This window comes from Heptranchias perlo, chromosome 9 (genome assembly GCF_035084215.1).
Source record: "Heptranchias perlo isolate sHepPer1 chromosome 9, sHepPer1.hap1, whole genome shotgun sequence".
Classification (NCBI taxonomy): domain Eukaryota; kingdom Metazoa; phylum Chordata; class Chondrichthyes; order Hexanchiformes; family Hexanchidae; genus Heptranchias; species Heptranchias perlo.
The window spans coordinates 38,773,179-38,785,580 of NC_090333.1; the positions used below are offsets into that span (position 1 = coordinate 38,773,179).

At 37.9% G+C, this 12,402-nt stretch overlaps 1 protein-coding gene across 2 annotated transcripts in view; it reads left to right on the forward strand.

Annotated features, from left to right (window-relative positions):
• The window catches only part of faf1 (Fas (TNFRSF6) associated factor 1), a 292,563-nt gene extending 280,528 nt beyond the window's left edge, over positions 1-12,035 (forward strand). Inside the window, exon 20 of one of the 2 annotated variants that reach the window (XR_010963860.1) lies at positions 9,772-9,856. Coding sequence is in view for 1 of the 2 variants with exons in the window: in XM_067990236.1 (XP_067846337.1) it covers positions 9,772-9,855 (84 nt within the window). In the remaining variant the exon portion in view is untranslated. Of the gene's footprint in view, positions 1-9,771 lie in introns of both variants that reach the window. The other variant, XM_067990236.1, reaches the window with a different exon arrangement.
• Positions 12,036-12,402: the final 367 nt, after the last annotated feature.

Sequence of the window (12,402 nt, forward strand, 5' to 3'; positions counted from 1 at the left end):
TGTTCCCTTCATACAGCTTTGCAGGTAAATAAATTGAGTTTACAATTTCAGGCCACTGTTAGCATTTTAACTAGCAGCATGGAGCTGAAAATTTCAACAAAGATTTGTATGTTAAATAAATCTGAGCATTGTCCTTGAATACAGCCTAGTTTGTCTGGTTACAGTCTGCTGAATAGTGTTCATTAGAACATACTTGTGTTCTTGGTCATTGTTACCAGATATGGGTACAGCTCGGTATGCATCTGGCTCCTGCCATCCTTACTCAGCTCCTCACTTTTGAGTTATCTGTAGGGATTTGAAAAGAAGTGCTTTCTAATTAGATGCAAGCCTGCAAAACAAAGCTGGTGTGAGTTAAAACTAGAAAATTACCTTCTTCTGGTGCTTGTGCACTTGTGCTGAGATTTACAACTAATCCCAATGTAATATCATTACAGTACTCTAGTACAATTGACTGTAGCAGATGGACTGTACAGTGAGAAAGCATAAATAAGTGATCGTTCACAGCACCTTTATCACAATAAGTAAAGCTTATAGTGCATTTTTAAATACATAATGGATACAGTCTATTAATTTAAAGCTGCTTTATTTGTTAAGTGGAATCAAAATTATGCAAAAAAAAACACCTTCCATTTAAAAAATACATTTTAAATTCATTGCTTAGTTCATCCTCTTCAAATTTTTGATTGATTTGAATTAGAATTCCCACTGCAAATGGTCCTGACCATTGACATTTTTCTCTTAATTTGAATTCAAACTGATCAAAATCAGTTGTTGGTGTGGCACCCTTCCCCCACTTGAGTGCAATGCATCAGCAAGTGGAGAGAGCAGTTTGCGAATATGGCTAACCAAAAATACAAGCCCTCCCACCCTGAGGAAAAATACAAGATGATCAATTAAATGGAGAAGCAACCTGGTGAAATAAAGAAATTTAACATCCCTCCCATCTTCATCTCTACCTACCTGAAAAAACAAGGGATCACAGCTAATTACCTGCAGAATTTTTCCAGCCGAAGGAAGAGGATGTGCACTTCAGCTTCTCCCAATGTCGAGTTGATTCAAACAGGCCAGAGCAGCTAACCTTCCTGAATATCTGGCCTCTCCTTGCTGGAAAAGGCAAATTAATTCAGAATTGACTCTGTTTCTGCATCATGGATCAGCTACTTCCAAAGCCACCATGCAGATCTACACATGGGGGGACAAGAGATGTTGCCGAACAAAGTGCTGTCAGCTAGGTGAGTGATAAAACAGCTGAAATTTTATAAGCCCAAAGCCATCTTTTATGCTGATTAAATTGGCCTTTTTTATAAGCTATACCCAAGCAGCTGGCTTTCATCAATGAAAAATACTCAGATGAAGGAAAAAAGTGAGGCAGTGAATTATTGGTTTGTGTTAGCATGACTGGAGAAAAAAGAAAGCTACTGGTAATTAAAAATTCCAAATCCCACCCCCCTCCCCAACACAACATTTTTGTGGGTCAATTATGAATTAATTTGCCTTTTCCAGCAAGATGAGGGCAAATATCCCAGAAGTATCATTAACCTACAGAAACAACAAAATGGCATGGAAAGCTGGTACTCTTTTTGGTCACATTGACCAAAACATGACCTCACAAGCTGACATGAAGTGCCTGCATCTAAATACGATGGAGTTAGTATTTTTACTGCCAAACATAACATCCGTGATCCCCACAATGGATGCTTGTGTAATTTATGCTGTGGAACAGCACTACAAGAAATGTTTGGTGCGTCTAATGCTATAGTGGTTTTCTCATTTCATGTTCCACGGGGCAATCCACATGATCCATGGACAAATATGTAGTCAACGAAAAGCAAACCAGAATCAGAGTATTTTGAACATTTTACAATGCAAAGCTTCTGCAGCATGCAAATTTCAATGACACATTTCTACAGTTTTGGTGTTTTATGACTTTTTGTTTTGGGTGTTCCTGCAGTTTTCCTGTCGTGTTCTGGTTCATTATAATTGCGTAAAGCACTACTGGATAATTTTTCTTTTCAAGCAACTTGAAATTAAAAAGAGTAGACAGTATTTTTGGATTATGATACCTTTTATGTAGTGATTGTAGCTTACATCCTGTTGTTGCTCTCTGCATATCACCCTCCTATTTGGTGAGGCAGCAAAGGAGCATCCCATGTTGCCTCACTTCATGAAGAAGGTTTAGAGATTGGGCCTTTTGTTCCTATGGTTCCAACGTAGGACTTGAATCTCGTTCTAAGTTGATTAGTGTTAGAACACTTCGAACCCATGCGTTCTTACGACCTCAACTCCAGGTATTGGAAACTGCTGGTTTAAAGGCTCTCATCTCAGAATACAATATTTGTGAAATTCCTGCATTGATGCTGAATTTCATACTTGAGATACAGATAGGGCCAAATAAAGGTACATCATTTGTTGATGCATAAAGTAGTTTAAGTTCAACGTCTCGTGAAATAACAATACCAACCTCATACACTCCATCGAGAGGAAGGACTAGCATTCTCTTTGGGCAGGGTGAAGGACCTTCACATGTTCCAACAGTTTTGTATGGAACCAAAATATTGTGAAAATCCATCACGAAATAGAAACTAGCAAATTGTGAGAACAGGAACCACCAGAGACGATTAAAGCCCACTCATAGGAACCAGAGTAGGCCATTTAACCCCTCAAGCCTGTTCCGCCATTCAATGAGATCATGGCTGATCTGTGGCCTAATTTCATATACCTGCCTTAGCCCTATATCCCTTAATACATTTGGTTAACAGAAATCTATCAATCTCAGATTTAAAATTAACAGAAGAGAGTCCCAAACTTCTACCGCCCTTTGCGTATAGAAGTGTTTCCTAACTTCACTCCTGAAAGTGCTGGCTCTAATTTTTAGGCTATGGCCCCAGTCCTAGACTCCCCAACCAGCGGAAATAGTTTCTATCTACCCTATCAGTTCCCCTCAATAAATGTTAAACAAATATTTTGTATCTATCTTCACAGTAGAAGACACAAAAAACATACTGGAAATAGTGGGGAACCAAGGGTCTAATGAGGGGGAGGAACTTCAAGTAATAAAGATTAGTATTAGAAAAATTAATGAGACTAAAAGCCAACAAATCCCCTGGACCTGACTGCCTTCTTCCTAGGTTTTTAAAAGAGGTGGCTGCCGAGAAACTGGATGCACTGATTTTGATCTTCCAGAATCTAGGGAATTCTGGAACGGTCCCCGTGGATTGGAAGGTAACAAATATAACCCCGCTATTCAAGAAAGGAGGAGAGAGAAAACAAGGAACTATAGGCCAGTTAACCTGACATCAATAGTAGGGAAAATGCTTGAATCTATTATTAAGGATGTAATAACCGGGCACTTAGAAAATCGTAATGTGATTAGGCAGAGTCAGCACAGTTTTATGAAAGGGAAATTGTATTTGACAAAATTATTAGAGTTTTTTGAAGGTGTAACTAGTAGAGTAGATAAGGGGAACCAGTGGATGTGGTATATTTGGTTCGTCAAAAGGCATTCAATAAGGTGCTACGCAAGATTAGAACTCATGGGATTGGGGGTAATATATTAGTTTGGATTGAAGATTGGTTAACGGACAGAAAATAAAGAGTAGGAATAAACGGGTCATTTTCGGGTTGGCAGGTTGTAACTAGTAAGGTGCCGCAGGGATCGGTGCTTGGGCCTCAGCTATTTACAATCTATATTAATGACTTAGATGAAGGGACCGAGTGTAATGTATCCAAATTTGCTGACGATACAAAGCTCGGTGGGAAAGTAAGCTGTGAGGAGAACGCAAAGGGATATAGACAGGTTAAGTGAGTGGGCAAGAAGGTGGCAGATGAAGTATAATGTGGAGAAATGTGAGGTTTTTCACTTTGGTAGGAAAAATAGAAAAATGGAATACTTTTTAAATGGTGAGAAACTATTACATGTTGGTGTTCAGAGGGATTTGGGTATCCTTGTACACAAAACACAGAAAGTTAACATGAAGGTACAGCAAGCAATTAGGAAGGCAAATGGTATGTTGGCCTTTATTGCAAGGGGTTTGGAGTACAAGAGTAAGGAAGCCTTGTTGCAATTGTACATAACCACTATGCTACCGTACATAGGGTACGGTAGCATAGTGGTTATGTTACTGGCTAGTAATCCAGAGGCCTGGACTAAAATCCAGAGTCATGAGTTCAAATCCCGCCATGGCAGCTGGCGAATTTAAATTCAATTAATTAAATTCAATTAATTAAATAAAAATCTGGAATTAAAATACTAGTATCAGTAATGACGGCCATGAAACTACCGGATTGTCGTAAAAACCCATCTGGTTCACTAATGTCCTTTAGGGAAGGAAGCCTGCCGCCCTTACCCGGTCTGGCCTATATGTGACTCCAGACCCACAGCAATGTGGTTGATTCTTAATTGCCCTCTGAAATGGCCTAGCAAGCCACTCAGTTGTAAAATCTCGCAACGAAAAGTCATAATAAGAATAAAACCGGACGGACCACCCGGCATCGGACCACTAGGAACTCCCTTCCTAACAGCACTGTGGGAGAACCGTCACTGCAGCGGTTCAAGAAGGCGGCTCACCACCACCTTCTCGAGGGCAATTAGGGATGGGCAATAAATGCCGGCCTTGCCAGCGACGCCCACATCCCGTGAACGAATAAAAAAAAAATTTTTTTAAATTGTACAGAGCTTTGGTGAGACCACACCTGGAGTGCTGCATACAGTTTTGGTCTCCTTACCTTAAAGGCATTGCAACAAAGGTTCACTAGATTGATTCCTGGGATGAGAGGGTTGCCCTGTGACGAAAAATTGAGTAGAATGGGATTATACTTTCTGGAGTTTAGAAAAATGAAAGGTGATCTCATTGAAACATATAAGATTCTAAGAGGGCTTGACAGGTTAGATGCTGAGAGGATGTTTCCCCTGGCTGGGGAGTCTAGAACTAGGGGACATAGTCTCAGGATAAGGGGTCGGACATTTAGGACTGAGATGAGGACGAATTTCTTCACTCAGAGAGTTGTGAATATTTGGAATTCTCTATCCAGAGGGCTGTGGATGCTCAGTCGTTTATTATATTCAAGACTGAGATCGATAGATTTTTGGACTCTAGGGGAACCAAGGGATTATGGGGATTGGGCGGGAAAGTGGAGTTGAGGTCGAAGATCAGCCATGCTATTGAATGGCGGAGCGGGCTCGAGGGGCTGTATGGCCTACTCCGACTCCTACTTATCTTGAAAACTTCGATCAAATCACCCCTTAATCTTCTAAATTCCGGGGAATACAATCCTAGTTTGTGTAATCGCTCCTCGTAATTTAACCCTTGGAGTCCAGGTATCATTCTAGTAAATCTACGCTGCATTCCCTCCAAGGCCAAAATATCCTTGCTAAGATGACAATATATATAGAATTGTCCTCATCCTTTCAAAGAAGTTAAGCTTCCCCACACAAAGCTCTTTCAGGACCAAACCCTCATTTATATTTCTGATCTAATATGGCTTATAGTTGTGGCCTACTTTTTCTTCAAAATAAATGTTATACTTTTATAGTGTCTTACACCTTGCACATTTTATGTCATTGCAGTTCACATTGTGTTTATTGATCTTATAATTGATTAATCTCACATGCTTTGAAATTGGACTGAATTATTTCAGTGTTTTACTAGACTCAAAAGATCCCTTCCCTCGTGCTCCGAGGAACATATGATCAGGAGTAGGCCATTCTTGCCCTTAAGCCTGTTCCACCATTCAATTAGATTGTGGCTGATCTGTACCTCAACTCCATTTAGTCACCTTTGATCCATATCCCTTGATACCCTTACCCATCACTAATCTATTGATCTCAGTCTTAAATTTCAATTGACCCAACATCTACAGCCTTTTGGGGGAACAAGTTCCAGATTACCATTACCTTTTGTGTGAAAAAGTGCTTCCCGATTTCACTCCCAAATGGCCCAGCTCTAATTTTAAGATTATGCCTTCTTGATCTGGATTCCTCCACCAGAGGAAATCATTTCTTTGTATCTACCTATTTGAATCCCTTTATCATTTTAAACACCTCAATTAGATCGCCCCTCAACCTTCTAAACTCAAGGGAATACAAGCCAAGTTTATGCAACCAGTCCTCATAATTTAACCTTTTAAGCTCTGGTATCATTCTGGAGAATCTGCGCCCCTTTTAAGGCGAATAGATCTTTCCTGAGACAAAAACAAAAAATGCTGAAAACATTCAGCAGGTCAGGCAGCATCTATGGAGAGAGAAATAGAGTTAACGTTTCAGGTCGATGACCTTTCATCAGTTCTGAAACTTATGCGGTGAGGGAAGAAGTCTAACGGGGCATGTCGTGAGATGCCCCGCTCCAGCACATTCTGGGCCAATGTTTTAGAAAACTGTTCTGAATATATTCTAGAAATTCATTGCTTTTACTACTTGAGCTTGTCTGCTTCTCCCAGTCTATGTGAAAATTAAAATCTCCCATTATAACCACATTGTTTTTGCTACGTGCTTCCCTCATCTCTATTTAAACATCTGAGGATCTACTCAGAATGAGGCTGAGAGTCAGCAGGGCTGAGGTAATATCTCCTGACTTGGGTTGGAAGGAATCCCTATTTTTATGTGGAGGTTAAACTTTTTTCAAAAATGAAGTGGAAGGTTCTACCTACAGTGAGTAATGTATCATACTTTTTAAGGCTGTATGAAGATGTATTTGCTGATCTATATTGCACTAGACTTTATTATTTCCAGAAGTTACCTCTGTTTTGATAATAAATCTGGTCTGGAATGATGTGCGTGTAAAGTCTCATACAGTAAATATGCAATATAAAGTAGTTTCATGGTGTTAAATTTTATAAACTCTTATGATGGATGCATCTCTCTGAAGTGGGCACAGTTTTTATATGTCATGGATGTGTAACAGTCCCTCTTTTTTTGACATAAGATGATGTATTGCATATGGACCATGGTGGGAAAGCACTAGCCATCCTCCCTTGGATTAGCTATTACTCTGTGACATATTCATCAGTTCAAGACGAGGAGTTCAATGCAGAAGTATTTTGGGTTAATTGTTGGCAACGTTATCTATTGTCAGCAAGTGGAAGCTAAGAGAATCACTTTGTACAGAGATTATAATAGATTATCTTTTATAGTATGCCTGTATGCATTTAAAAAATATTTACATATTCCCACACTGTATCAATTTAACCTTTCTTGTGACTTGCATTGTTTAAGGCACCCTTAGCTACTTCAAAAAAAAATCCAGAAGTATTTTCAGGATCTTCCATGCAGTTAGCCAGACTGCCAATCCCACAATGTGGTATACTTCATTTTACTAGATGACAATCCCTTAAAGAGGAAATAAAATGAAAGACTTAGCACATACCAGTTTTCCAGATGTGCCTTCATGAGAAAGTGTTTTGCAAACTTTTTTAGGAGTGAGAAGAGCTATACATTATGAAATCATGAGTGACTTGATGCATTTTAATTTTTGCCATGAATTTGGCATATCTTTTTCATGCATTTGCATAAATATCATATCCCTTCAAGTTGAACTCAAGAGAAAGCAAGATTTACAAGATGATTTTAAAAAATGGTAAAATCCAACAAGGCAAAATTTAATTATACAACCAAACTGTATGTTAATGGAATGTAAGTTCTGAAGGTAAATTAATAACTTATGTATAAGGCCTTCAATTTCTTGGATATTTTTATCCTCCAAATAAAAATACTTTGTATATGGTGTAGGATGTCAATATGATCTATGCATACAATACATATGTTATAGAATGAAAAAATGAACATTTTTAAAAGGGGAGTTTTCTCCCAAGCTTGGAAGGTCGGGAAAACAATTGTTTCACAAAAACATTTTGACCTATTTATTCTGCAGAACATGTTATAGAGAGAATCCACCTTGTAAGATTAATTTTGTGTAACAATATTCAAAGTTTCATTTTTTTATGTTTAGAAATGCAAAATAAATTGTTTTTCCAGTGTTACACTTAATGTTTATATCGAATACTCTATCAAATGTTTGTTTTAATTTGAACTACTAGTATATCAAAATTTGGGCTTTTATTTTGTTTGAAAGCTTCATACCATTACAAACCATTCCTTTTTAAAAAAATAAGTAAGATTCATGAAATAAAGAAACTAATAAAATGCTTTTGTGAACTCATTGATTAAACTTTATGTACATCCAGCTGACTAAAATAGGAATTTAGCATGGTAGGTGCTTTGTTCACACTACTGAAGTTCTACAGTAAATACAGACTTAAAAGGTAAGCTTTAACATTATTGATTGGCTTGTTAGTATTCAAATACTTGAACAGTGCTATGACAGAGAATGGTGATAATTCATACTTTTCAGCATATATTAATTGTTTTAACATCCCACCTGTTTGACTGCTGAACTACAGGAATTTTTCTTCTCCTAAACCACGATGACCTTTTCACCAGCCCAGTGCACTTGTACAATAGTTCCTGTTAGGGCACTACGCTCTAGTTGTTGTGAAGCAGTGTTTAAATGTTACTTTCATTTGTTACTTTACTGATTTTTTTTTAACAACTTTGATAAGATTTGAACATGAATCCTTAGTAGAATGTTACTGAAATGTAATTTCTCTTTTTTTCTGATCTCCACCTACTGTACCATGGGTGATATCACATGAAATAGAACCCATAGAAAAATCTCACAAATCTGTTCATGTACATTTTCTCACTAAGCCCTTTCATATGATTTATATAGCTTTCTCTCCTGCGAGTTTAACCTACCGATGTGCCATTTTTTGATCTCCCATTGTCAGCAATGTTTCCAGCGAGGATCTTCTGCCCTCTCTGTGCAGATTTTCCGGTGGAACTGGGGTGGGCAGAGGCAGGAAATATAACAGCAGCTAATCTGGCAGCTCTACAGTCATCCCTGCTGCTTCTGGGATTTCCCGCTGGATCTGTAAGAGAAAGTACAATATATTAATCCGTATATGGGGTGGATGTCTTGTAATACTATGCAAAAAAGGGAAATACATCATCCAACATATTTCTCATTATTTGCGCCATAGCATTGCTAGATACCAAAGACATCAGTTCTTCCCTGCTGTTTAGCATTTCTGTGGGTGGTATAGCAATCAACAATCAATTGCGCATAGGCTTTGGTGTCAAATCTGAAAAAGTTGAACATTTATTTGGTGACTTATACTGACAGCATTGAAGCTACTAGTGGGTACAGGTCTCCAAGGCCTGACACAGCTATTTGCCACCTCTCCCTTTCACACACACTCACCATTTTAAAGCCAGGAAGATTGCCAAAATGGTGCAAATGACCCAAGGCAGTCAGAAGTCCTGCCACACCAAAGATGTGCCCCAATTCCACCGTAGCAGAAAACCTAAGCTCCTGTGTCCAAGTTTCTGCCTAGGTTGGTAACAAAATTCTACTTAAGGAGAGGATGAATGTGACTAATTAAGGTTAAAGTGGTGCAGAGACGAGCAGATATATTGTGTATGTTGAAGAAGGAGACCACCTGCAAACGCTTGAGTAATGTGATTCCTGGTTAAATGAGTAATTAACCTTTTGCTTATAGACATGCTTCTTATTTTGAGGGATCTGGTCCATTGTGCGTGGAAAATGAGGACAATCCTTATTGAGTAATCTACTTTTGTTCCATACAATTAACAAGATACCCATATCTTGTTCAAATCTATGTTTTTGTGCCAGTGAAACAGTAAGCTAGTTAAACACAACTCAAAACTTGGCTTTTTGTACTGAAATAATGTAATGATATATTCTCTTTTTTTAACAGGTGTCTCAGTTTGATCCAACTGAAACATTAATGGAGGTGAAACTCTATCCTCAGGAAACACTCTTCCTGGAAGCAAAGGAGTGAATTCATCCATGGGACTCTGGCTTCCCAGATAGTTGATAAAAGCTCAGCTTATGTCTAAAAGCTGCAAGATCCTCCTGTTTTTTTGTCCAGCCACATGCCACAACTATCTGCCTCTTCCAGAACCCCAAAATCAACATCACCATTGTAAAATGCCTGTATGCTGCCAACCTCACAAGAAATGTAGATGTTTACAAAAATATATAGGAGGATAGCAATCTGTGATGAACACTGACTTACACCCTTCACACTATTCTGGCCTATGTTTATTCATCAATGCACTATTCAAAGGTGAAGTGAATTATATTAGTTAGAATTGGTTTCTCTGTACCCATTCAACCACAAAATCTGTATTACAATTCAACCAGTTTTTGGAGCAAGTGCTTTGATTTGAAATTCTGTATTTGTTTTAATTCAATACATATTTGAGACATTGCTCATAAATGTGCATAACTCCATGTCTGGATTTCTACATAAAGCCTAATTTATGATGTCACAGTAGACATGGGGTCATTCTTAGCCATTGAGATTTAACAGTATTATTTGGACAGTGTATGATTTTCATACAACATGATTTTCTTATTTGGTTTTCAGCTATGGTAAAATGTAAGAGGAATATAATTTTCTATTTGCAGCCATATTACTATTGAGCCAATCTTTTCCACATGCTTGGTGCTGTTTTTTCTCCTTTAGGGACTTAGAGAAATAAATAGTTGTGGGTTTATATTACTGTGTTATCAGAACAAGACAGGAATAAATTGGTGTAGAAAAAAGACTAGTCAAGACTATTATGCTCCAAACACATATTCTGAGAGTAAGTTATCCTTCACTAATTTTTTTTCCCACAAACTATGGGTCTCATAGGTCACACATGGCTTTTATTTCCTATAGTACCAACCCATTCTTCCCCATACCATAGTCTATTCTCAGTAGGTCCAAGGAAGTCACTTTATTGCAGATGTAGTCAGCGTAGCTTTTGATGCAAACTGTTCATTTTACACACAATACATCAGTGCCTGATAAAGTTTCAACAAAGCAATTTCCTACATTACAAAAGTGACTACATTTCAAAGTAATTCGTTGGCTGTAAAGCGCTTTGGGACATCCTGAAGTCGTGAAAATGCAAATTCATTCTTCTTTGTGAAATTCATATCAACAAAGAGGTTACAGATATTTGACATAGTATATAAATAATTATTACATCACCTACTTAGATGTAATTGGGGTGCTGATCAAAGTTTGCTGATAACAACCAAACTACGAGAAGTAGCAAACTGCCAGGAAGAATGCAGGAGACTACAGGAGAACATAAACAATCTAGGAAAATGGGCAGGTAAGTGACAGATGTTGTTTAATAGAGTAATGTGAGGTAATACATTTTAGGAACAAGAATAAAGACCAGAAATATACCTTAATTGGTAAATTTCTCAATGTAGTAGACAAGCAAAGGGATCTAGATGTACAAGAAAGAAGGAAAATAGGTTTTTGGAATTAAATACAAAAGCAGAGAGGAAATGATCCCTGTACAAAATGATGGTTAGGTCATATCGGGAATACCATGTGCAGTTTTTGGCACTTTACTAACAGGAGGGATAGCCCTAGAAAAAGTGCAACACCAATACCAGAGATGAGGGGTATGAGTTACAAGGAACAACTAGACTGAGACTGAGAAGATTGAGGGGGAGAGCAACTAGCTCTGTCCTCTCTCAAGCTGAGAAGATTAAAAGGGGATTTGGTAGAGGTGTGCAAAATGACAAAAGGAATAAATGAGGTAAACACAGATTATTTCTATTGGTAGGTAAAATCAAGACAAGAGGCCATGATCTTAAAATAAGCAGTAGATACTTAAAGGGGGATATTAGAAGAAACTTTTTCAAGCAAAGAATTATCGTAATGTGGAATGCTTTGCTACAAATGGTGATTGATTCCAAATTGATTATAGCATTTTTAAAAAGTACTGGATGGTTACTTAAAGAAGAAAGCAGTAAATTTGGAAAGAAAGCAGGAAAGTGTAACTAAAATTAACCCTCCAGGAGTGGTCTACATTAAGCACAAACAAGTATGGCCGAATGGCCTGTTCCTCTACCAGAAATCCGATGTTTCTTAGACATCCTCTCAGCAGAAGGCTCAGCAATGTTCAAAGTGCTATTACATAACATAGTAAAGCTATAATTTCAACCCTGTCCTGCTTGGAGAGAATTTTTAAGCTTTCTAAATTGCTCCACCCAAAAATGTTCATGGAGCTCTTTGTATATCAGACCTTACAGTGACAATCTTAAGATGTGGAGTATTCTCACTCACCAAAAACCTTTATGCTTGGAGTTACTATGCTGTAAAAATATCACGGTTATCTCTCTAACTGGGTTGTTGGTTATCATTATAATGTAAGCTATTAGGTCCATAATTGACCAAAATGTTTTAAAAAATCAATACCCTAAGTAAGATTTATCTGGATAATTTATTACTGGTAAGGATTGCTAGTTACTTGATGTACCATACGAATCATCACCATCTCATCTTCAAGAGGCTCTGCAACATAACAGGGTAGAT